The sequence below is a fragment of the Papio anubis genome, chromosome 9 (assembly GCF_008728515.1).
Source record: "Papio anubis isolate 15944 chromosome 9, Panubis1.0, whole genome shotgun sequence".
Taxonomy (NCBI): domain Eukaryota; kingdom Metazoa; phylum Chordata; class Mammalia; order Primates; family Cercopithecidae; genus Papio; species Papio anubis.
In genome coordinates, this window is record NC_044984.1 from 50,949,864 (window position 1) to 50,975,941 (window position 26,078).

General features: G+C 47.8%; 2 protein-coding genes across 13 annotated transcripts; one reads left to right on the plus strand and one right to left on the minus strand.

Annotated features, from left to right (window-relative positions):
• Positions 1-301: 301 nt before the first annotated feature.
• PAN2 (poly(A) specific ribonuclease subunit PAN2) lies at positions 302-17,737 on the minus strand. Of its 10 annotated transcripts, none has more exons than XM_031650550.1 (26): positions 17,598-17,737; positions 16,550-16,945; positions 12,544-12,713; positions 12,310-12,430; positions 12,067-12,144; positions 11,429-11,696; positions 10,684-11,026; positions 10,380-10,476; positions 9,403-9,522; positions 9,077-9,196; positions 8,654-8,782; positions 8,360-8,559; positions 8,115-8,251; positions 7,873-7,979; positions 7,567-7,665; positions 7,378-7,451; positions 7,129-7,276; positions 6,682-6,825; positions 6,492-6,551; positions 5,821-5,911; positions 3,239-3,396; positions 2,996-3,139; positions 2,683-2,862; positions 2,464-2,557; positions 1,599-1,796; positions 302-1,009 (listed from the first exon to the last, which is right to left on the minus strand). In XM_031650550.1, exons 2-26 carry the CDS (start codon positions 16,829-16,831, stop codon positions 975-977), a joined length of 3,597 nt encoding a protein of 1,198 aa, XP_031506410.1. In that variant the 5' UTR covers positions 16,832-16,945; positions 17,598-17,737; the 3' UTR covers positions 302-974. The 10 variants fall into 10 exon arrangements, 9 of the variants coding, with proteins under 9 accessions (XP_031506410.1, XP_031506408.1, XP_031506411.1 ...); XM_031650548.1 differs by lacking the exon at positions 17,598-17,737 and adding an exon at positions 17,474-17,575 and having other exon boundaries at positions 2,653-2,862; XM_031650546.1 differs by having other exon boundaries at positions 307-1,009; positions 2,653-2,862; positions 17,598-17,712.
• On the plus strand, positions 17,407-24,867 carry IL23A (interleukin 23 subunit alpha). Of its 3 annotated transcripts, none has more exons than XM_031650556.1 (5): positions 17,407-17,845; positions 21,330-21,383; positions 23,730-23,828; positions 23,995-24,141; positions 24,247-24,711. In XM_031650556.1, the coding sequence occupies exons 1-5, from the start codon at positions 17,414-17,416 to the stop codon at positions 24,406-24,408; spliced, it is 894 nt and encodes a 297-aa protein (XP_031506416.1). In that variant the 5' UTR covers positions 17,407-17,413; the 3' UTR covers positions 24,409-24,711. The 3 variants fall into 3 exon arrangements, 2 of the variants coding, with proteins under 2 accessions (XP_031506416.1, XP_003906652.1); XR_004176090.1 differs by lacking the exon at positions 17,407-17,845 and adding an exon at positions 17,853-17,956 and having other exon boundaries at positions 24,247-24,867; XM_003906603.4 differs by lacking the exons at positions 17,407-17,845; positions 21,330-21,383 and adding an exon at positions 22,932-23,506.
• Positions 24,868-26,078: the final 1,211 nt, after the last annotated feature.

The window sequence follows — 26,078 nt, forward strand, 5'->3', positions numbered from 1 at the left end:
CTCCCGGGTTCGAGCAATTCTCTGCCTCAGCTAGGATTACAGTCGCCATCCACCACACCCGGCTAATTTTTGTATTTTTAGTAGAGACGGGGGTTTCACCATCTTCGTCACACTGGTCTTGAACTCCTGACCTCCTGATCCACCCACCTCGGCCTCCCAAAGTGCTGGGATTACAGAAGTGACCCACTGCGCCTGGCCCAATTATACCCTTTCATATCCATAACTTTGGATTCCGCACCTTTACCTTCAAAGGAAGGAGAGGAAGACTGAAGCCAGAGAACCCACACTAGCAGTTCCCTAATGAGATAAATGACAAATGGTATTTTGTTTTTATTTTATAAAACATGCAGTTTACAACAAATTTTTAAAAAACGGAACAAAACTTGGGACAGGAGAGTGGGATGGAAGACAGATGCTTCTCAGCCATCAGCAGGAATAAATGAAGCCAGCAGCTAAGCTTTGTCCAGGATCCAAAGGCCCTTTTGGCAATGGTATTGGCAACACTGGTTTGTTTGGGCCACCAACACTCTACTTGCTGGCCCCTCCAGGCATCCCTGAAGCAGTTGGTGACTTGTGCTAAGTCTTGAACTACTGTGGTATCCTCTGTCGCTGTCCAGGACTTCAATCCCTAGCCAGCTAGGAACTGACAATTATGGTTCCAGGAGCTTCTCTGCCTGGATATTAGTGAACCAGGATATTAAGAATACCAATTACTTTCCATCTGGGTCAATTCTAGACTCCGTTTCTGTGCCACTGTTTTGCAAAGGATGAAGAAGGAATGAATCTGGCTCCTAGAACCTTTGCAACAATTCTGCTGTGTTCCAGTTCTATTAATAGCACCATCTGAGACTCTAGACCCTGAGCACGTCCAGTACTGGAAGTGGACAAGGTATAGCCAACTAAGGAAGCCATCTCCCAGTTCTGGGGCTATAGAACAGTAAAGGGAGAGGGCAGTGGTTCTTTGGGAAGGGTAGTCAGAGCGCCAGCACTGAGGAGAAGACAGCTGCATCTGTCAGAGACAAAACCAAAAAGCATGATTCAAGCTGAGTAGAGAAAAAAGCATCTTCTCATTACTTCCTATGAAGGAAAAATGCAAGAGAAAAAAGGGCATGGACCCTCCCTGAACATTTTAGACTTGGGCAAGAGGAAGTTATAGTTAATGGAGAGTTTTGATAAAATGTATTTCACTGAATGTTAGGAGGATGAAGTGCTTTGTAAACTGTGAAGTGCTATTCTCCATATGTGCAATCAAAATCCACCCAGTTGGGGGCGCTGGGCTCATGCCTGTAATCCCAGCACTTTGTGAGCCCAAGGTGGATGGATCGCTTGAGCCCAGGAGTTTAAGACCAGCCTGTGCAACATGGCAAAACCCTGTTTCTACAAAAAGTACAAAAATTAGCTGGGTGTGGTGGTGTGTGCCTGTTGTCCCAGGTACTTGGGAGTCTGAGGTGGGAGAATCACTTGAGCCCAGGAAGTCGAGGCTGCAGTGAGCTGTAATCACGCTACTGCACTTCAGCCTGGGTAAGAGTGAGACCCTGTCACAAACAAAATACAAAATCCACCCAGTCCAGTTTCCCTTGTCCCATCCCACGTCTTACTCTTGGGACTTGTTTGGCCCTCAGGCTCAGGCACCTTCCAGTCCATCTTTCGGCCCTTCTCATAAAGACCCTTGAGCACCTTGTGGAAAGACTCAGGCTCAGTGCCATTTTTGCTTAGCTCCAGATACTTTCGGTAGAGCTGAAGGGCTGTGCGTGCATCCTCAATACTGTCATGGGTTTCCCCTTGAATCTTCAGGTCTGGGGTAAGTAAAGGTGGAATAGTTTGGGACCCAGCAAAGGGAGGTAGGAACATGTCTCCCCACTCCTACCTGACTCCAGAAAACTAAAAAGCCTGACTGTCCTTAAGGGAAATTGTCAAACATCTTCTTCATTGCACAGAAGGGATATTGAAGTTAATTAAATCCATTAGTAACTGTCACCACTAACTGAGGGTCACCCCTACTCCCACTTTGTCCTCTAACACTTTTCCTACTTTGTCTTTTCCCCCCATGCTTTTATTTTTTATGTTTAAATTTTATTTTAGATTTGGGGTACATGTGCATGTTTGCTACATGGGTATATCATGTACTGGTGAGGACTGGGCTTCTGGTATCCCTAATATGCAAATAGTGAACTATGCAGCCAATACGTAATTTTCAACCCTCACCCATCCCCCACCAACCCCACTTTTAGAGTCCCCAGTGTCTATTATTTCCATCCTTATGTCCATATGTACTCATTGTTTAGTTCCAACTTATAAGTGAGAATATGTGGTATCTGATTTTCTGTTTCTGAGTTAGTTCACTTAGTATGATGGCCCACAGCTCCATCCATGTTGCTGCAAAGGACACGATTGCTTTTTTTTTAAATGGCTGCTTCTGCTATTAATGTACACCACAGGGGCCTACAAGGCAGAGCAACTCACCCAGAAAGTACCAAGCAAGGAATCGCAGGGAAATCATTCGTTTTCGGGGCATGTGGAACAGGTAGACAGTATCAAGGACTTGGTCCTTGGGCACCTGGCAAAGATAAAAGAGGGGGAGACTTAAGGTAGGGGACTATAATTTCCCATTCTCTGAAGGCACAATGTATACCCTGAGGGGCCCACTCTCACAAGAAGACTCTTAAAAGAGCCCTGCCAAACCATCAGGTTGATGACCCGGAAGTCCTTCTGCAGGCCATGACCCACAAACTTGACTCCAATGTCAATGAGAAAACGAAGCTTTAAGTAGGTAGACTTGAGAGTTGTTAGGTGCTTGGAGGAAATTTTGGCATCGAGGTCACCAGGCTTTATACCCGAGTATTGAGTCAAGTAATCCACCACCTAGGAATAGAGAAAAGGACAAGTCTTTTTCAGGAAGTGAGGTGGAGTTTTCCCCTATCACTCTTCCCTGGGTTCTTGAGCACTGTACATAAGCACCAGGGTGTGCCTCACTTGCATCTCTGTATCTTAATACCTGCTCCTGGGTAGAGATGTAGTCATCAATGAAGGGGATACCCTCATTAGGTCCCTGGCCCCGGACACAGGTAATCCTGGCTACTGACATCTGACTTGGTTTAATGGTAGACTTGGTACCATCACTGCGTAACTCTGCTTCCTCCTACATGAGAAGAGTTAATAAGGAAATCAGAGAAATGCTTACAACTCCTAATATCCTCAGAGTTCTCTTCCAATGCCCCATCCCTTTGGTCTTGGTTACCTCATTAAGGGTGACAAACTCAGCATCCAGACCCACCAGGTCCCCAATCTGTGGCATCTCATTCAGCATCAGTGGAATAAAGGTAGTATGTGTTTTCCGCTGCTTCCGTGCCAGCGAGGCTTCAGCCAGCAAGACACTTGCCTCAATAGGGTTCTTGACTAGAAGGGAGAATGAAGAGGACACAGGGCTTGGATAGCGAAGTGACTAGGGGAGAGAAGCCCAATGTGGCTGATAGACTCTGGGTCTTCACTTGACCCCTCAATAATCAAAGCACGTGGGAAAAAAGATCATGTCTGATAAATGGGACAGGTAGACAGAGCAGGTCACATCACAAAATTATCAACAAACATGCTGAGAAAAAAACCAGAAAAGACCACAGAGAATAAAGAATAAGATTTTCACTTGGACCTTAGTTTAGAGAATCCAGAAAAAGGTTACAGAGAAACTATGGTTTAAAGATACCAAATAGGTACTTAAATAAGGAGCTCACAGCTGGGCGTGGTGACTCATGCCTATAATCCCAGCACTTTGGGAGGCCAAGGCAGGCAGATCACCTGAGGTCAGGAGTGTAAGACCAGCCTGGCCAACATGGTGAAACCCTGTCTCTACTAAAAATACAAAAATTAGCCAGGTGTGGTGGTACGCGCCTGTAATCCCAGCTACTCAGGAGGCTGAGGCAGGAGAATCACTTGAACCCCGGAGGCAGAGGTTGCAGTGAGCCGAGATCGCGCCATTGCACTCCAGCCTGGGGGAACAAGAGCAAGACTTCATCTCAAAAAAAAAAAAAAAAAAAAAAAAAAAAGGAGCTCACCTCCAAAAGAGATCTTCATTTGGGGTAAGAATAATTAGACATGAGACAGGCGCAGTGGCTTACGCCTGTAATCCCAGTACTTTGGGAGGCCAAGGCAGGCAGATCACCAGGTCAGGAGTTTGAGACCAGCCTGGCCAACATGGTGAAACCCGTCTCTACTAATTGGACAAAAAACAAAAAAATTAGCTAGGCGTAGTGGCACCTGCCTGTAATCCCAACTGCTTGGGAGGCTGAGGCAGGAAAATCACTTGAACCCGGGAGGCAGAGGTCGCAGTGAGCCAAGATCACGCATTGCACTCCAGCCTGGGCAACAAGAGCAAAACTCTGTCCCACAAAAAATAATAATTAGATATAACATCATAACCTAAGCCATTTGGACCAAATGTCCCCCCTCATCTCATTTCCACTCCACTCTCAAGATTTACAGCGTTGTTTTTTTTTTTGTTTTTTTTTTTAAAAAGACAGGGTCTCAGGCTGGGCACCGTGGCTCACGGCTGTAATCCCAGCATTTTGGGAGGCCAAGGCGGGCAGATCACGAGGTCAGGAGTTCAAAACCAACCTGGCCAACATGGTGAAACCCCGTCTCTACTAAAAATACAAAAAATTAGCCGGGCATGGTGGCAGGCACCTGTAGTCCCAGCTACTCAGGAGGCTGAGGCAGGAGAACTGCTTGAACCCGGGAGGTGGAGGTCACAGTGAGCCAAAAACTTGCCATTTCACAACCGGCAGGGGAAAAAAAGTGAAACCCCGTTTCAAAAAAAAAAAAAAAAAAAGCGGTCTCATCCTGTTGCCTAGGCTGGAGTACACTCTGGTACAATCATGGCTTACTCACTGTAGCCTTGGCCTCCTGGGCTCAGGTGATCTTCCCACCTCAGCCTCTCCAGCTTTAGCTGGGACCACAAGTATATGCTACCACACTCAGCTAAATTTTTTTTTTTTTTTTTGAGACAGGGTTTCACTCTTGTCACCCAGGCTAGACTGCAATGATGCAATCTCGACTCACTGAAACCTCCGACTCCCAGGCTGAAGTGATTCTCCTGCCTCAGCCTCCCAAGTAGCTGAGACAACAGGAGCACATCACCACACCCGGCTACTTTTTGTAATTTTTGTAGAGACAGGGTTTCACCATGTTGCCCAGACTGGTCTCGAACTCTTGAGCTCAAGTGATCTGCCCGCCTCAGCCTCCCAAAATGCTGGGATTACAGGCCATAAGCCACTGTGCCTGGCCTACACAGGCTAATTAAAAAAAAAAAAGAAAACTTTTTTTAGGCTGGGTGTGGTTGCTTACGCCTGTAATTCCAGCACTTTGGGAGGCCGAGGCGGGCAGATCATGAGGTTAGGAGTTTGAGACCAGCCTGACCAACGTGGTGAAACCCTGTCTCTACTAAAAATACAAAAAAATTAGCCAGGCGTGGTGGCGGGCGTCTGTAATTCCAGCTACTCAGGAGGCTGAGGCAGGAGAATCGCTTGAACCCAGGAGGCAGAGGTTTCAGTGAGCCGAGACTATGCCATTGCACTCCAGCCTGGGTGACAGAGTGAGACTCCATCTCAAAAAAAAAAAAAAAAATTTAAGAGATGGGGTCTTGCTATGTTGCTCAGGCTGGATTTCGTGCTTCTAAATTTAAGGTCTGATAAACAGGAATCTCTTTAGTATCTCCAGAAATATTAACACTGGTTACCAATCCTAAGTACTTGCAAGCAATGTCCCAGATCTCATCCTGAAGCCCAATCTAAACTGCCCACACACTTGGGTCTACTGTGTAGCACTTACTGTTCAGGTTGTATCTGGAATTGAGATTCCGTTTGACATAATAAAGGATTGCAGGTACTTTCCAATTCATGTCAAACTGCACAGCTTCATGCTATAGAAGAGAAAAAGCACTTATGGCTAATGTATATCACCCTTTTCCTTTTCCCCACTTCAGACAAGAGGCCAGGACTCAGGTGCTAGTTTTTTTTTTTTTTTTTTCAGGTGCTATTTTTAAGTGCTAATGGTTTTTATTTCTGAGGATTCCTTCCTCCCTCCCTGTTGAATCTGCCTGGCATTCTATAGGGCCCTAAAGATAAGGATGCGCCGGGCGCGGTGGCTCAAGCCTGTAATCCCAGCACTTTGGGAGGCCGAGACGGGCGGATCACGAGGTCAGGAGATCGAGACCATCCTGGCGAACACGGTGAAACCCTGTCTCTACTAAGAAATACAAAAAAAAAAACTAGCCGGGCGAGGTGGCGGGCGTCTGTAGTCCCAGCTACTCGCTACTCGGGAGGCTGAGGCCGGAGAATGGCGTGAACCCGGGAGGCGGAGCTTGCAGTGAGCTGAGAACCGGCCACTGCACTCCAGCCTGGGCTACAGAGCGAGACTCCGTCTCAAAAAAAAAAAAAAAAAAGATAAGGATGCTAGGAAAAGGGGAAATGAAAGAAGAAACAGAACATGTTGCAACTAACCTTATCAATAGGTTCAATAAGAAAGTCATTGAACAGATACCACTGCTGGTGAGTAACACCCTATGGAAATACAAAGAAAGCCTGTGGTGATACAAAGTGATGGCTAGACCACTGTCTCAGACTTAAGGACAGATCTGGGACTCACTGTGGCCATCCCAGGAGTGTTCCTGCCCTCTATAACCTCACTCACCTCCTTGCGCTGGTGGTAGGTCTCTCCAACTTTGATGTGAGCCACCAGGCTGCCCCCTGTGCGTGAGTCCAGGATGTGTACCACAGTAGCCATCAGGTCATACACATAGACACCATGCTCCTCCTCTGCCCTGGCTGGGCCCCACTGTGAGGGGGGTACCCAGGCTGCTAAGCTAAGTTTAAGGATGGGGAAGGGAGGGGAATGGGGACAGAGGACAGGGAGTTGGGGGTATAGGGGATGGGGTACCAGGGTGGGTTATCTCCATCCTAGCCCATCTAGGACCCCAACACTGAACTGAGTGACTACGGAAAATCCCCTAACAGGTAAATACTAGGCCTTATTCTCTTCCTTTTCCTTCTGCTAAGTTTCACCTTCCCCTGCCCTCCTTTACCTTCTGCCCCACCTTCTCTCCCTTATTCCCTTTCCTCTTCCCGGTTTTTCAACAACCTGCATCTCATCCCCATCAGTCCAATTGCAAACATCCAGCCCTTTGTTCTTGGTCATCTTCATGCGAATGGAGAAAGGAAGCCAGACATTCTTCAACTCCTCAATGGAGGGACATACCAGCACACCCTCTGGACTCCCTAGTTCCTTCCTATCAGGTCAGAAGAATTGGAAATTTGTTCTGAAAGAGATCTTGACAAGAGGAGCCACTGGACAATTCAATCATTTGACAACTCCCAAGACAGCACCTACCAATCAGCCAAAGCAAACTCCTTGTTCTTGGAGATTTCCCCACCATGTTTCTTTACTGCCATCTTGAAGGCAACCTGAACACAAAAGAAAAACATCCAGTTCTTCAGGAACATAATCATGTATGGAGGTCAGAACGGGGATAAAATGAAAAATTATTCCTGAAGCCCTGTTTCTAGTCTGAGTCCTTACCTCAGCCTGCATTCTCCAGAAATCAGCCTCTTTTGAGCTGTTCACCTCACAATTGATGACAAGAATATCTGGCAGATGGCGGATGTTGCGGGTCTGAATCTGAGAGGAAAAAACAAACAAGGAATGGCAGGGAACGTACAGGAAAAGGAGTCTGGACAGGGACCTGGGTCTGTGTCCTCAAACTGGGATTCCTCACTCCACCAGAGATCCCTGGATGGCAGTGTTGACAGAGCCAGCCCCACATGGGATGGTGCTGAATCTCCATGGCAGGACCAGGACTCTAGTCCAGTCCAACAGTCCACTCACCGTGGGCTGGTACTTTTCACAGTTGTCACACCAGGCCTGTGTATTCTGGTCCAGGCAGATGCTTCGCTTCAGCACCTGAGCAAAGTCATAGTTCTTCCCAGTTTTATCTGAGGGAAAATTAGATGCTTTACTCCTGGTTCTCCCCTCTACCCACAGTTAGTCCCCAACACCCTCTCCCTGATATTACAGGACATTTTGGGGAGCCTTCCCAACAGAGCTGAAGGGTACACCACTGTTGCTACCATCAGGGTAGGAGAGTGTGAAAAGCAGGGTGGATGAGGCTCGCACGGTCTCGCTGCCACAGCGGCAGAGGCTGCAGTTCTCCATCTCACAGCTGAAGAGCTGCCCAATAACAGAGTCCCCCGATGAGCAAAAGCTGCTAAGAGTGGAGAGGATGATATATGCACACTGAGGAAGTTAGGAGACCCTTTAAATCACAGAGGGGCCTGTCATGATGGCTTTAACTATTTCTATCCTGATTTCATACCTGCCTCCAGCACCTCGATAAGCCTGTGGTACTTCCAGCTCCTGCATATCTTGATGCAGTTGAGTGAGAATGAAGCGATTCCACCTCTGAATGAGCCTGGCCAGATTGCCCTTGCCTGAAGCCTCATCTGAGTCAGCCAGGATCAGACCAAGGGCTGAGGCCTCAGGAATAGTACGGAATGCCCGAAGAAAATTACTGCCCTGGAAATGTGTTGGTGGAAAGGGGTTATTTTCTCTTTTGTATCCACCTTCCTTCCCCTTCCATTTTAAGTGTCTCAGGTCTCCAGGTACTGACCTGGCAAGGGTCACCACGAGAGAGGTCCAACATGTGAAAGAGGAAGCCCAGCTCACATGCCAGACAGAACTCCTTCTGGCAAAGGTGGTTTTGAATTAGACAGCGTACAGGCTCCAGGAAATAGAGCACCTGGAGGGAAAAGCAGAAGAACTGATGTAGGAAACTGGCCTAGGGGTGAGGAGAAATATGAAGGTTAAGTGAGCTGCTGGAAAATACACAGCAGGAGTCCACCGAAGCAGTGAGTCCACCAAACCAGTGGAGCTCAGAGGAGACTTGAAAGTTGTAGAGGCAAGAAAGAATTGTAGAGGAGACCATGGTAAAGTGAGCATGGCTGAGGAGACCTGGAAAGAGCAGGGTCGAGTGGCCATAGGGAAGAAGGAAAGCAGTAGGCACGTTCAAGTTGTAGGAATACCCAACCCTTACCTGGATCATGCAGTTACAGTAGGCGTTGGGGATGTGGGGCTCTAATCCAGCAAACAAGGTCTTATTGTAGTGTTTGAAGTCAAAGTCCTCCAGCCCTAGCTTGGAATATTTGATGGTCACCTAAGGCAGAAATAGTCTGAGCAAGACAAGGATATCCTCCGAGTCCCCAAATCTTTCCAGTAGCCATAGCCTTTCCTAGAACCTTCCTCCTGGGTCCAGGGTGATAGCTGAAGGCCTCCTGACTGAGTCCTTCTATCCTTTCTCATATGATTTCCTTCCTAGGGTACCTTTCCTCACATCCCACAGGCCCTGATGTCCCCCAGCACCTTGCGGTATTTCTTAGAAACCATGTGGAGATGTGGCTCCTCTTCTCGTCCTACTGGTGACTCAGTGACCTGGCTGAAGCTGTCAAATTCACTGTCTGACTCCTTGAGTCTGTAAGGTATCTAGGGATTTTAAGAAGAGGTAACCTTGTTGGATGTCTTGTCATCTTTGGCTTCACCCTCATTTATCCCAACATTGAAACAGCCACCAAGTCCTGAACCTTCTACATTCATAGCATTCTCAGCATCTACTGCTTCCTTTCTATTTCCACTGCCAACACTCTGCTTCAGCACAGCTGGACAACTGTGATGGCATCCACACTGGTCTCCCTATATTCACTCTGTCCAGCACACCACTACCAAATTAACCCTTGTAGAATGCTGCTTTCTGTGTATTACTTCCTCTATTATAAACTGGTGTTCAAAGCTTCACAATCTGGCCACTTCTAACTTTAATCTCTCACTACATCCCAATAGCAACATCTACTCTGGCCAGACTGGTATACTCATATAGTCCCCCTCAGATACATGTTTTGCATGTATGCCTCTTGAGACCTTTGCTAACACTCTTCTCTCATCTTGGATATTCTCCTCTGTTTCTATCTACTTAACTTATATCCCACCTTTCCAGCTTAATACCCAGCTCTTTCATTACACCTTCCCTGGTCACTTTAGCCTGGAGTAACATTTTCTCTCCAAACAGCTCTGGCACTAAATGCTTATGACATTCCTTCAGCATTTAACAACAGAACATAATGTCTGATATGGCTATGTCTTCTCTTCACCAACCAAATACTAAATTTCCTAACAGCAAGGACCCTAGCTTCTCTATCTTTGAATCCTCCTAACACCTAGCATAGTTCCATCAATTCGGTAGGTTACCAACAGGATCTAAAAACAAAAGAAAGACTAGTAAAGGAAAAAGACAGGAGAAACTTCAGTGGGCTGGGGTGGGGGCTGATCCTCCACTCTGAACACACCTGATTGCGCAGCTTGGTGCGAGGATTGGGCGCATAGCCAATGAAGCCCACCTTCTTCATGGTGCGCAGAATCTCTGCATCCACAGGTGGTGCTCGCCTACAATCCAGTATAGTTCTAGGACTTAAATTGTTATGGTGTACACAGATCCACTCCCCAATCCCCAAGGGTCCAGAGAAAAAGAAAATACTGAAGGTAGACAAAAATCAGGAAAGTAGTAGAATAATAACAAGGCTAGCAGAGAATTCTGATATCTTTGCCCTTTCCCCATCCCTCCCACCTTTTGGCCCAGAGGTAGGGTACAACCTGGGAGCTGGAGCAGAGTTGGCAGCAGGCCAATCAGAGAGAAGTGTGTCAGTGGTGAGTGGGACAGGGATGAGGGAAAGAGGCAGCAGGTCCTGGCTCCAGTCCAGAGGAGGCAGTGAGTCCACGAGACACGGCAAAGCAAACTCAGTCTCACGGGAGTAGGGGTTGAAGGAAGGCTCCGGGGAATCAGTCCAGAGGTGCACACAGCCCTCAGAATCCCCAAACGCCAGGGCCTGCTTGCTGGCTGACACGTCAAATGTCATTAGCAGAGGCCCCACAGGATTCACATGAAAGATATCTGCTGGGTTGGCTAGGCCTGTGGGTTCACAGAACTGGCACTGCCCTACAAAGAAGGAAGAAACCCACCGAGCTCTAGAAAGTGAAAGAGAGCCATACTCTTATGCCCTTCCTATCCTCTTCCCGATTTCAGGACAAGATGGGCCCCAAATCCATGCCTAGAGACAGAATGTCACCTGATGCCTTCCATAAACCACAGATGGTTTGCTACTCAGCAAAGAGTAATTCTACAGTTACTCTGCCTACTTTATCTTTACCTTTTTCCATGTTCCTCACATTCAAGAAAATAAAAGCTCTAATCTCTGGCCAAACCCAAGTAAAACCCTGAGACCCTGATGAAAGGTTACTTATTTCCCCAACAAAGAGGTTTCTGGATGAGTACTCATTCAGGTTCTAGCTCTCCTTTGCTCATTGATCCCTCCTACCCAATCCCATATGTCCTTCATACCTGACTGAGAGATGATAGCAAGACGAGAAGTATATGTAGGAATGAAGCGCAAGAAGGCAGGATCCACATGTACTTGAAGTGGTGTGATGGCACGCATCATGCGCAAATCATACACCTTGAGGAAACGGTCGCAGGCCAGGCCAGTGAGGCGGCTGGAGAAGCCGCAGGCAGCTAGCAGGTTGCCATGCACATCAAAATCTGAAAGACTTCCTGAGAAGGCATCAAACTCATGTTCCACCTTAAAAGTACGGAGATCTCTCAGGGAAACCTAAAAAAAATAAAAAATAAATTCAGTTATCTGCAAATTCTGTTATCAGGAAAAATAACTGCCACCTACCTAACCCAGTGGGGTCCCTACCAAAGGAACTAGGGCTTTAGGATAGGGAAACTTAAAGCACAGAAAAGGCAAACAGAGAAGCCCAGAGCTGGAAGGCGCTTCGAGGAGACTTCATTATCATAGAAAACATCAAACTGCAAAATAATCTCATGGTAGAACATCACTGAGTAGGAAGTGAATTCACTCCACTCATCCCTCATCTCCAATCCAACTACACCCCAGAGTTAAGGGAAAGCAGATCCCAATCAGGTATCTAGTGAAACAGGGTCCTGCAGTGGGAAGAGAAATGGAACTTGGCCACCTTGCCAGACGTGTGGCCGCAGAAGAAGAAGCGATTTGTCTGTCTCATGATGGTGACTCCCGGCGTCTCTACTGCATACTGGAGAGGGAAGCAGGAAAAACCAGCGAGAAGAATGATTTTTCCCACAGACCAAGGGAACAGAAAGGTCACACCCACATCTCAGGCACATTACCAGCCCAAGCATACCCTGTCCCCTCAACAACCTCAGACCCTGCATAGGTCTTTCTTGCTCCAGGCTTGTACCTTCTGAGTCTCCTGGACAGTGTTAAGATCAATCTCTAGTATGTGATTCTGCAGCCCACCAATGAGTAGAGTGCTGCTGTCAGTCAGTAGGAGACTGTGCATATCCTCATTCTCATCTAGCCTATTGGGGAGAGGAAAGGCTAAGGGGCCCAGGCCTTACAAGCTGCCAATCCCTTAGCCTTCCCACCCTATGAGGCATCCTCGTTCCCAGTCCAGAGCTGAGAAGCCACTTACAGGTAATCAAATATAATGAGGCCCCCACGGGCCATGTACTTGAGATTGTTCTTGGTGAGAAAAAGGATACCATTCTCCAGGCTCTGGATCTGCCGAATATCATCACTGCCATTGACTTGAAAGGATGAGTAGCGCTCCAAGGCTGGGCCAAAAAATGAAGTGGCATGGCCCTATAGAGGACAAAGACAACAGAGACACTTAGAGTGGAGGGGCAAGGGCCATCCTATGGCCAGGTCAGGGACTGAGCATGGCTCAGCCTTGATCCTTTCTTGCTTTGCCTTTGTGACCAGGAGCAACAGAGGCAAAAGGCTAGGAACCAGTCAATCTTAGTGATAAAGACACTGATAATACTGTCTTATGTTTGTTTAATGTGTTACACAGTATTTTTGTAAACTCTACCTCATTTTATCCTCACAATGACCCTGCAGAATAGGTAATGGCTCACTTGGTTAGAACAGTCTATAGAAAGTCAGGGACATAGTCCAATTCCCTACTGGCCAGCTGACTTTCTTATGTTTCACATCTGGGAGGATGTGCATAAGGTTATATGCAAATACTATATCATTTTCTATAAGGGATTTAGGCATCCTTGAATTTTGGTATCTGGTATCTTTGGATCCTGGAACCAATCCCACATGGATACCAAGAAGATGACGGTAACTACTAAACCTCCTTAAATATCCCATCATAACCTCAAACTCATGACATCCTAAATTAAATTCACCATTTTTATTTCATTTCAATTTTTCTTACTGTATTCTCTATGGTACCAAGATCTACCTAGTTGACCAAGCCATATATCTGACAGTCAAGTCCTATTTATTTTTTCCTAACAACTAGATAACCAAGGATTTTTAGAATATTTTATTTATGTATTAATTTTTGAGATGGAGTTTCACTCTTGTTGCCCAGGCTGGAGTGTAATGGCACGATCTCAGCTCACTGCAACCTCTGCCTCCCGGGTTTGAGCAATTCTCCTGCCTCAGTCTCCCAGGTAGCTAGGATTACAGACATGCGCCACCACGTCTAGCTAATTTTTTGTATTTTTAGTAGAAAGGGGGTTTCACCATGTTGGCCAGGCTGGCTTCAAAATCCTGACCTCAGGTGATCCACCTGCCTCGGCCTCCCAAAATGCTGGGATTACAGGTCTGAGTCACCGCGCCTGGCCTATTTTGCTTCCTAAATATTTCCTAAATCTGAGGCTGGGCACCGTGGCTCATGCTGTAATCCCAGCACTTTGGGATGCCGAGGCAGGTGGATCACTTGAGGCCAGGAGTTTGAAACCAGCCTGGCCAACATGGTGAAACCCCATCTCTACTAAAAATACAAAAATTAGCTGGGCATGGTGGTGCACACCTGTAGTCCCAGCTACTCGGGAGGCTGAGGCAGGAGGATTACTTGAACCTGGGGGGCAGAGGTTGCAGTGAGCTGAGATGGCACCACTACACTCCAACCTGGGCAACTGAGTGAGAGTCTGTCTTAAAAAAAAAAAAAAAAAAAAAAGCCCTTCAGTGGCCTGAAGGTTCAAGTTCAAGGTCCAAGCTATTTTAACATGGCATATGAAGTTCTCTAGAATGTTCCTTCCCAAGGAACATGGGTCCTTCCCTCCGTTCTAGAGGGCCTAGAATAGTAAAGGAGAGGCACAAGGATGAGTTAGAGGCATGGGGCTCTGCCTCCTTGTTCCCCTTTTTGGTGCTGCATTCAAGTCTCTATTCAAATGTTACTTTATCAGAGAGAACTCCTGACCAACTATCTAAAGTAGCAACATTGTTTCTAAAAGAGCCATTAGGAAAAAAGATTAAAATTAAAACACTACAAAACCAAACAAAATAGCAACCTTTCCCACCCTTCATTACCTCAACCCCCTTACTCAACTGTATTTCTCTTTTAATAGAGATGGGGTCTTGCTATGTTGCCCAGGCTGGTCTTGAACTCTTGGGCTCAACCAACCCTCCCACCTTGGCTTATCAAAGTGCCGGGATTACAGGTGCCACTGTGCCTGGCCTCACTGTATTTTTCTTTTTCTTTTTGAGATGTCACCCAGGCAGGAGTGCAGTGGTGTGATCTCAGCTCACTGCAACCTCTGCCTCCCAGGTTCAAGCAATTCTGCCTTAGCCTCCCAAGTAGCTGGGATTACAGGTGCCTGTCCCCACACCCAGCTAATTTTTGTATTTTCAGTAGAGATGGGGTTTCACCACGTTTGGCCAGGATGGTCTTGAACTCGTGACCTCAGGTGATGCGCCTGCTTTGGCCTCCCCAAGTGCTGGGATTACAGGTGTGAGCCACCATGCCCAGCCAATATTTTTCTTAAGAGTACTAATCAACACCTGAATGTATTGAAATGTTTTCCTGTTTACTTGCTTTTATTCCAAACCTAGACCTTACAGCAAGGTCTGACACCTAGTATATGGCTCAAAAAAACACTGGTTGAATGAATAAATGTCTACCTCCTCCAGTCCGGTAAATCCTAATTGCTTGTAGTTCCGGAATTTTGTACTCACCAAGCTTTGTATATCTTTGGAATCTTTGCTTATCCTATGCTAAGACAGCCTTTTCCCATCTTTTTCATCTCATTTCTACTCATCTTTCAAGACTCAATTCAGGGGTTACAACCTTCTGGATGCCCTGACTATCCTCCATCCTGTCCAGCATCCAGTACAGATTTTCACACTGGCGCTTAGTACCATGAAATTATCTGTTTTTGTATATGTTTTTTAGCTCACTGTCCTGTAAACTCCTTGAGGGCAAGGATTATGTTTTATTTAGCTTTATTCACGGCGCCTAGCATAGCAGTAGACACTGCCTACTAAACTGAATGAATCACACACACAAAATTCATCCCTTCTAATGGAAAAACAATTCATGACCTAAGAAGTCAATTAGTAAACAAAGGACAGCATAGTGTTTCTTTTTTTTTCTTTTTTTTTGAGACAGAGACTCGCTGTGTCACCCAGGCTGGAGTGCAGTGGTGTGATCTTGGCTCACTGCAACCTCTGCCTCCCGGGTTCAAGCGATTTTCCTGCCTCAGCCTCCCGAGTAGCTGGGACTACAGGCACCCGCCACCACGCCCAGTTAATTTTTTGTATTTTTACTAGAGACAGGGTTTCACCATGTCAGCCAGGATGGTCTCGATCTCCTGACCTCGTGATCCGCCTGCCTCGGCCTCCCAAAGCGCTGGGATTACAGATGTGAGCCACCGCGCCCGGCCAAACAGCATAGTATTTCTTACAAAGCCTTTGGGCACCATAGCATATTGGCAATACAGATACAGATTTTAAAAAATTAAGATTGATAACTACTCTGAGATTAAAATCAGCCAGAGAAGACAAAATGATTCAATATAAGATATGCAGAATCATACATTAAATATTCTATAATAATAAAAATAGAAAACAGAGGTGGGGCAATAGCAATAGAGATTAGATTTGGATGGCTACAGACTAAGTGATGGGTACAAGTATCAATATAAATCAAAACACTGGATGGGCAACTGTGACAAAAGCAGGATGCTGGCCAGGTGCCGTGGCTCACACCTGTAACCCCAGCACTTTGGCAGCCCTAAGCAGGAGGATCATTTGAGTTCAGGAGTTTGAGACAAGCCTGGGCAACAGAGTAAGACTAAACAATTTTGTAAAAATTAGCTGGTTTTGGTTGCGCACACCTGTAGTCCCAGCTACTTGAGAGGCTAAAGTGGGAGGACTGTGTGAGCCCAGGAGGTTGACGCTTCAGTGAGTCATGATCACATTGTGCCATTGCACTCCAGCCCAGGGCAACAGAGCAAGACCCTGTCTCAAAAAAAAAAAAAAAAAAGTGGGATGCCTTCTGATAAAGAATATGTCATTTATTCCTAGATCCTAGATTCTCCATTTATCCCTCCAACCAGACCCAGCTGTCTCATCACTACAACTCCTCAGTACTGGCTATTTGCAAAGCGGCTGTCCTTGGGTTAAGACCAGATAAAGACCTTCAACATCTTTCAACCCTCACAAAGGGGTACAGTTCTTACCCCGTGGCTCCCCACCCACAGCATCTCCTCGTGCAAGTCAAAGTGGGAGACGGAGACAGGTACACCCACTTCAGCCACCACGCTGTGCAATTCAGAGTAGACACCTTCCATTATGTGCACTGATTCCTGGACGGGAAGAGCCTCCAAGGCCACTCCCTCTGGGTCCAGCTCCACATTCTGTAGCAGACTTGGGTTCAGGTGGGCATCCAGGACAGGGTCCAGGGCAGAATGCATGGCTGGGGCATACTCTGCCAGTCCAGGGTCCAGACCCTCAAAGTTCATGATGACGATGGCAGCTTACACCTATGTCACACCCTCCCTTACCACAGTCCCTTTAGATGCCTGACCCAATCTTCAGCAAGACAGCACCGGTGGGCCTAGAATGGACATCCTGGCCTGTAAGGGGAAAGAGGTAGCTGAGTCAAGGGTAGGTCCAGGTACTGGTACGTAGGGTCTTCTAAGTTATGGGGCAGGAGGGAGATGAGGCAGGCATGAGGGATGAGACTGCCAGCCAAAGGAGGAAGCAGGCAGGGGAGGGATGGGCAGTGGGGGTGGAGGTGGTAGAACTGTTGTCCCTATCTCTCCTCCGCTAGGCCCTCTGTACTCTCCACCACCCCAATATCTAACCTAATCCTTGACTTCCCTTTCTTCTCATTTCAGACTGCTCACTTGCCTGGTTCAGCCCTGAATCATCAGGTGAAGGGAGCGAGAACTGCAGGGGTTGGCGTTAGGTAGAGGGATCTAAGGTGCTTTCTCCCAGAATTGGGGGTGAGGACGGATGGGTTGGACGGTGGGGAGAACGAGAAGTCAGTTTCCCAGAATCCTCTCCAATAGCTACCCAGGATTCCCCAGAGGAAAACAATAATGGCCAGTTACCCACAATTGGGGCGGGGGCAGGGGAAGGTGGTGGAAACGGCTAGTTACCCAGAATTCTCTGGGGGAACCAGAGAAATCGGTTATCCAGAATTCTCCCACGGCGGCGGCGAGGAGGGGGATAGGGCAAGGGTCAGATGTGTTCCTGGGATGCTTACGGGGAATGGGTCATTACCAAGATTTCTCCATGGCGGATATTTTGGAGCGCGTGGAATTACAACGAGTAGGGGGAGCGCAAGCGCTGTCAGCTCCGCGGGAAATTCCAGTTTCCCCAGTTCTCCCCCACGCCTAGGGCCTCAACCTAACCACTACGGCGCCAAGGACCGGACTCCCAGGCGCGCCTTCCAATCAAGAAGGGCTCGGGGCACATTTAAGCCAATCAGAAGGGCTCCGGGCGCATCTAAGCCAATCAGAAGGAGCCAGGTACGGCGACTCCAGGAGAGAGCGTGTGACGCAGGCGCCGGAAAAAGAGGTTACGGGGCGCCGGTGGGACAAACGCAACCAGACGCCGGACTTGTTACGTGGCGTTAAAAAGTAACCCTTTTTAGTCTTTTTGAACAAAATTACGTCTAGAGTTGGAAACCAAACTTTTATGCTTTCTATAACTTTAGGAACTCTAAAATAAGGGGCACCCAAGGCAAAGCACTAGGAGTCGATGTTGGGTATTCCCGGCGGGACTTCGTCCACCTCCTCTCCCTGCGTTGCTCTTGTGAGCCACTCCGCCACCTCTGACCATGTTGCCCCCGAAACTCGCTGGCATTTCCTATCATTTCTAGATATGGGAGAGAAAAAAAGGAACCGGGAGCCGGATTCCTGACCCAGTCCAAGTGGCTGCATCTTCTACAGGCAACCATCTGAAACTCCCATCCGTGATTGTTCCCTCCTCAGAGACCCCGGTGACATTCCCGGGTAACAGGATGCCCCTGGTTATCAAATTCCCCTAGCTCTTGAGGCTGGCTGGACGTTATCCCTCAGAGGGGGATGAGCCTGGCAAATTGAGACTTTTGTTATTCTGAAGAATTCGTGGGTCCTGTGAACTCTAATTGCTTTGAAATGGGTCCGGGTTGTGAGATGTCTCAACTTTAGCTTAGCTGTTATTACTGTTTCTAAAGGTCACATAAAGGGACTCTGATGGGAGACATTCCTTATGGAAGATTCAATTCTATAACATTTCTCTCTCAATAAAGGCTGGTAAATAGACCTTCATTAAAGGACCCAAGAATTTAAATTTCCAGGACTCAGAGGGGTGGGGTCCTATACCCAGTCAGAGGTCCTAAAGCCTAGACGGAGAGAAAAAGACACATGGTCTCTCAAACTGATTTGATCTGACTTTGCAGGTCATTAGATGTAAAATCTCCGAAAAAGGTGGGTGCTGAGAGACCTAGACAGTTCCTACACTTTAAGAAATCTCCATCTTGAGGTCTCGAATTGAGAAAGACTTAACAGACCCATGAGAGTTACAGATCCCAATAACCTGGGCTAAATAATGTATGTCCGCCGGGCTCGGTAGCTCACGCCTGTAATCCCAGCACTGGGAGGCCGACGCGAGCGGATCACCTGAGGACAGGAGTTCGAGATCAGCCTGACCAACATGGAGAAACCTCGTCTCCACTTAAAATACAAAATTAGCCGGGCCTGATGGCGGGAGCCTGTAATCCGAGTTACTTGGGAGACTGAGGCAGGAGAATCGCTTGAACCTGGGAGGGGGAGGGTGCAGCAAGCCGAGATGGCACCATTGCACTCCAGCCTGGTCAATAAGAGCGAAACTCCGTCTCGAAAAAAGAAAAGAAAAAAGGATACTGTGAGGAGACACAAGAGCATCCATGACATAGATTATTTAGCTCAGCTGTTACTACTCTTTCTAATACAGTAATATTAGATCGTGATTCGCCCGCCTCGGCCTCCCAAAGTTCTGGGACTACAAGTGTGAGCCACCGCGCCCAGCCTTTTTTTTTCTTTGAGATGGGGTCTCACTCTGTTGCCCATGCTTAAGTGCATTGGCCCTCTCGCTCACTGTAGCCTCAACCTTCTGGGCTCAAGCGATCCTCCCACTTCAGCCTCCCAAGTAGCTGTAACTACAGGCATGGGCCACCAAACCCAGATAATTTTTTTTTTCTGTAGAGGTGGGGTTTCGCCACATTGCCCAGGCTGGTCTTGAACTTTTTTTTTTTTTTTTTTTTTTTTTGTTTTATTGAGACAGGGTCTCACTCTGTCACCCAGGCCCGAATGCAGTTGCATTTCCGTATACTGCAACCACCACCACTAAGTGATCCCCCCCATTTCAGCCTCCTGAGTAGCTGGGACTACAGGCACAAGCCACCAACCCTGCCTGGAGCCCTAGTTATTCATGACTGCTGTAGAGGTGGGGTTTCGCCACATTGCCCAGGCTGGTCTTGAACTCTTTTTTTTGTTGTTGTTGTTGAGACGGAGTCTCATTCTGTCGCCCAGGCTGGAGTGCAGTGGCCGGATCTCAGCTCACTGCAAGCTCCGCCTCCTGGGTTCACGCCATTCTCCTGCCTCAGCCTCCAGAGTAGCTGGGACTACAGGCGCCCGCCACCTCGCCCGGCTAATTTTTTGTATTTTTTAGTAGAGACGGGGTTTCACTGTGTTAGCCAGCATGGTCTCGATCTCCTGACCTCGTGATCCGCCCGTCTCGGCCTCCCAAAGTGCTGGGATTACAGGCTTGAGCCACCGCGCCCGGCCTGGTCTTGAACTCTTAAGCTCAAGCGATCCTCCTGCCTCGGCCCCCCAAAATTCTGGCATTACAGGCATGAGCATATGTGGTGTACAGTATTCAGTGTAATGCAGTGATTAAAAACTAAGGATCCAGGCAGGGATGGTGGCTTGTGCCTGTAGTCCCAGCTACTCAGGAGGCTGAAATGGGGGGGATCACTTAGTGGTGGTGGTTGCAGTATACGGAAATGCAACTGCATTCGGGCCTGGGTGACAGAGTGAGACCCTGTCTCAATAAAACCCCCCAAAAACCAAGAACAAAAAAGAATGCAGGATCTGACGCTAGATTGTCTGCATTAGAATTCTAGCCACTTACGCCGGGTGTGGTGTCTCACCCCTGTAATCCCAGCACTTTTGGAGGCCAGAGGCAGGTGGATCACCTGAGGTTGGGAGTTCGAGACCAGTCTGACCAACATGGAGAAAGCTCATCTGTACTGAAAATATAAAATTAGCCACCCCTAATTAGCACCCATGGCGCATCCCTGTAATCCCAGCTACTTGGGAGGCTGAGGCAGGAGAATCGCCTGAACCTGGGAGGCGGAGGTTGAGGTGAGCGAAGATGGCGCCATTACACTCCAGCCTGGGGGACAGAGCAAGATTCTGTCTCCAAAAAAAAAAAAAAAAAAAAGGAATTCTAGCCACTTAGAAGCTCTGTGAACTTGGGCAAATTGCTTATCTCTGCACCTCAGCCTCCTCATCTGTAATATAGGGTAATAATAGTATCTACCTTAAAGGGTTGTTGTGAAAATTAAATAGTTTAGTACACGTAAAGTGCTTAGACAAAGTACTTGGCATTAAGCGAGAGTTGGATATATATTAGCCATCATTATTAACCACCTGGGGGAACTTCAGCTGATTTGGAGTCTAGGCATACAACTAGAAAGGCCTGCCTAGGAGTGTCTTGTGAATGTGATTTGCATAACGGTCTAGGCCCAGCTGACGTCAAGGGCTCCTTATAGCTCCAGGTCAGTTGTAGCCCTGGATGTAGTTCCTGCCACTCAACAGTCCCACAATCTCCCCACCAACCCTGCTTCCTACCCAACTACTGCAGCACCAGGAAGTGAAACAAAGAGGCAGAGCCCGGTGCCTCCAACTCACCCTTGTCCCTCTCATCCCATCCCCCAGGCTCTACTTCCTCCTCCTTTTCATCTTTCTTTCATCTCTTATCTTTTAGGGCTCCCAGAATGGGGACCAGAGATGGGAAGAGCAAAGGAGACGTTGTACACAAGTAAGGTGAACTCCCTATCCTGCCCCCTCCCATTTCCTTATTCCATTTGTGTCCATCTTATTAGGGAGAAAGGCAAATCAGTTCTCACCCAAACTCAGATAATTCTCTGATGCCGGAAATGTTTAATCTGAAGGGGTAGGTTTTGTTTTGTTTTGTTTTGTTTTTTAAGACAGAGTCTTGCCCTGTCACTCAGGCTGGAGTGCAGTGGTGTGATCTTGGCTCACTGCAACCTCTGCCTCCCGGGTTCAAGCGATTCTTTTGCCTCAGCCTCCCGAGTAGCTGGGACTACAGGTGCCCGCCACTACGCCGGCTCTTTTTGTATTTTTAGTAGAGACAGGGTTTCACCATGATGGCCAGGGTGGTCTCGAACTCCTAACCTCATGATCCACCTGCCTCAGCCTCCCAAAGTACTGGGATTATAGGCTTGAGCCACTGTGCCTGGCCCTTGGTAGGTTTAACTTAGAATCACAATATTTTTTTTTTCTTCTCTCAGCTCATACCTACAGAATCATAATATTTGAACTAGAAGTGTCATTGGGCAGTTTTGAATAGTTCTAAAGGAAGGGAGACCTCCATTCAGGACAAATTTCTCAGAAGGGTCAACCTCTTGGGAGAGGTGATGGGAGCCAGCTGTGTGGTCACTGATGGCCTCATTCTGACGTCTTCGAAATTGTTCTGGGACCCACTAGGGTCGGGGCAGTCCCGGCTTTGGACCACCTTCCACTCCCACGCCCAACCTCACACTCTTAGCTGTTTCACTTGATGTTGCATCATGGAGGGTGATGAAATCGGTGTCAGTGGATTTTACCCATGGATGCAACAAGCTGAAGGACCAGCCAGAGTCATTGACACTGCACCTTCAACTACCCAGAACTCCTGGGCTTCCTAGCCATGGGGTCCAAAGCCGGGACTGCCCCAACCCCAGTGGAGGGTCCCAGAACAATTTGGATGACATCAGAATGAGGCCATGGGGCTAAGTGCTGGAATGTCTAAGTTGAACTTCCAGGCCTTATTTACACTAGTCGGGAAAAAAACATCATCCAACTCTTATAGAGCCTATGAAATCTTGGGCCACTAGGGTTGAAGAATCAGGTGGTTCTTAGTCAATAAACCCCTTCCCACAAGAGCCTTTCTAACCTCCACTGTGAGGCCTGAAATGGGGAGCAATAAGACCTCATACTGGCTTCCCAGTTCTCCAAGTTCCTTCATGCCCATTCTCTCCTATGAAACCAGGACCATCCAGTTGAAAATAATGCTGTTTCCAACTGACAAAAAGAAGCCTGTTTATTCCTAATAGAGGGCATCAGGTAGGAATCAAACTTCATTGCAAACAGCTCACCATCCTATTGGGAGATGAATGAATGTTTCTTTGTTTTGTTTTTTCCTCAAGCAGGAGGAAGTGAGGAAATTAGGTTTGGGGTGGGGTAGGGGTATAGCTTTGAGAGGCAAAAAGATCAGGGAAAGGTCAAACAGGAAGGAACTTGAGACCAGATTGATTTAATATTTGTTCTCCCTTCCCCCCTCCAGCCCCATCCCTGCTGTGCACTCCCCACCGCCCCCCATCCCCGCCCCTTCTACAGCCATTTCAATTCCTGGAGAGCATTACACATGTGTCCCATCCCAGGCCTCTAGTCACAGCAACCACACGACTCATTTCCCCTGGAACTGAAGCGCATACCTGGGCTCCCCACAGAGGGGGATGATGCAGGGAGGGGAATCCCACCTGCTGTGAGTCACCTGCTGGTATAAAGGGCGGGCCTTACAATGCAGGGACCTTAAAAGACTCAGAGACAAAGGGAGAAAAACAACAGGAAGCAGCTTACAAAGTCGGTGAACAACTGAGGGAACCAAATCAGAGACGCACTGAACAGAATCAGGCTCAAAGCAAGTGGAAGTGGGCAGAGATTCCACAAGGACTGGTGCAAGGCACAGAGCCAGCCAGATTTGAGAAGGCAAAAAAGATGCTGGGGAGCAGAGCTGTAATGCTGCTGTTGCTGCTGTCCTGGACAGCTCAGGGCAGGGCTGTGCCTGGGGGCAGCAGCCCTGCCTGGGCTCAGTGCCAGCAGCTTTCACAGAAGCTCTGCACACTGGCCTGGAGTGCACATCCACTAGTGGGACACATGGTGAGTGGCAGCCCCTGGAGCCTAACAGGAGTCTCTCCAAGCTCTCCAAGGCTGTGGTAGAAGACTGTGGCCTTGAGTGGAAACTGGAGGGTTGAAGGCCATCAGGGAGTAAGAGAGGGCAAGAGAGTAGGGTTCCTGGGAGAGTCATGGGCCTGAGGGTCAGGTTGGCTTCAAAAGTACTTATCTTACTTCTTCATTCTTTCCACCCCTTCCTCCATTCCAGGATCTAAGAGAAGAGGGAGATGAAGAGACTACAAATGATGTTCCCCATATCCAGTGTGGAGATGGCTGTGACCCCCAAGGACTCAGGGACAACAGTCAGGTACCACTGGGATGTGGCTGGGCGATGAAGGAGAGGGGACTGAGAACATGGCTGGGTACCATGGTAAACCAGAAGTTGTGTCTGAAAATAGTAAGAAACTGGGTGAGTCTTCAGTGAATGGAGTAGGAAGAGGATGTCCTCTTTCATTGCTTTCTTCTCTCCCTAGTTCTGCTTGCAAAGGATTCGCCAGGGTCTGATTTTTTACGAGAAGCTACTGGGATCGGATATTTTCACAGGGGAGCCTTCTCTGCTCCCTGATAGCCCTGTGGGCCAGCTTCATGCCTCCCTACTGGGCCTCAGCCAACTCCTGCAGGTATTAAGTAGGGGCCTGGAGGATGGGGGCTTGCAGGTGTCAGAGACAGAGGATTGGGGGTTAAGGGTCTAGAGTCTTCTCTGACTGTGTCTTATGCCCTTTCAGCCTGAGGGTCACCACTGGGAGACTCAGCAGATTCCAAGCCCCAGTCCCAGCCAGCCATGGCAGCGCCTCCTTCTCCGCTTCAAAATCCTTCGCAGCCTCCAGGCCTTTGTGGCTGTAGCTGCCCGGGTCTTTGCCCATGGAGCAGCAACCCTGAGCCCCTAAAGCCAGCAGCTCAAGGATGGCACTCAGATCTCCATGGCCCAGCAAGGCTAAGATAAATCTACCACCCCAGGCACCTGTGAGCCAACAGGTTAATTAGTCCATTAATATTAATGGGACCTGCATATGTTGAAAATTACCAATACTGACTGACTTGTGATGCTGACTTATAAGGTTGAGTATTTATTAGATGGGAAGGGAAATTTGGGGATTATTTATCTTCCTGGGGGCAGTTTGGGGAGGATTATTTATTGTATTTATATTGAATTATGTACCTTTTTCAATAAACACTTATTTTTGTGGCTATATGAGTCTAATTTCTAGGCTCAATTGGGAAAGAGAAATTGATGGAAAAATAAAGCCAAGGGATTACAATATGCATCCCTTTCTTCTATTCTGAAGGGCTATGATGGAGAGAGATATTTTCTCATGACCCCCTGGTGTATAGAATAACTGGGATCTCTTTAGTATTAATTCCTATATGGCTGAGCAAGCAGAATGGGATTACCAGATTAGGAAGTGGGGTTATACCTAAGGGTCACTTGCTCCCTGATCCAGTGTCTCCTTCCCTGCTTTCTTGGCCAAGGGTGTATCTGGCCAAAGACAGGGGTCCTGATCACTGCAGGATCAAAAGTCAGAGTTCAGTTTTGAGCAGGAAGGGCATTCCAGGAAATGAAGGTAAATATCCTGGAACAATGGGACTCTCCCCTCAAAGGACATTTGGAGTCCCTTTGTTTCTCTTTTTTGAGATGGAGTCTCATTCTGTCTCCCAGGCTGGAGTGCAGTGGTGTGATCTCGGCTCACTACAACCTCCGCCTCCCAGGTTCAAGTGATTCTCTTGCCTCAGCCTCCCGAGTAGCTGGGATTACAGGCACATACCACCACGCCTGGCTAATTTTTGTATTTTTAGTAGAGACAGGGTTTCATCATGTTGGTCAGGCTGGTCTTGAACTCGTGACCTCAGGTGATCCACCCACCTCAGCCTCCCAAAGTGCTGGGATTACAGGCATGAGCCACCACGCCCAGCCTTGGAGTCCCTTTGGAAGTTTGGTAACTCAAGGGTAGCTGAAATTCTTTGAAAAAAGAAAAGACGAAGGGAAGTGGCTAGTGATTATTTCCTTTCCTTTTTTTCCATAGTCACAGCATCAAAAATTGTGGGCTTTGAAGTCAGACAAATCCAGACAGGTTCCTGTCTTGGCTTTGCCAACAATCAGCTGAGTGACAATGAAACAGTTATATAACTACTCATCCCTCCCCCCACAATGCATATATACCTCCCAGCACCCCTAGAAGAGTCTAAGGGACAGGAGGGGCTACTCCAAACAGAAAGGGAAGAAGAAATATGACAAGAGGAACATAAAGGGGTGGATGGAAGAGAGGTCATAATTTTCTGACTTTATTCCTGTGCAGTTTGTTGGTATCCCTTTGTGAGCAGAGAAATAAAAGAGGTTCAGAGATGAGACATTTCCAGATCAGCACAAAGTTTATTAGCCATTGCGGCTCAGAAGAGCCCCCTTCTGAACAGGACTGTTCCTCTGACATAACAGACAAGAAACAGCCACCTGTGCAGGGCCTTTCATTTATATCTCAAGCTACATCAGGATGACATCTTAGAGCAATGTCAGTTGCCCCCTGGGGTTCCCTGGGAATAGCTAAGATGTGAGATTGTCCAG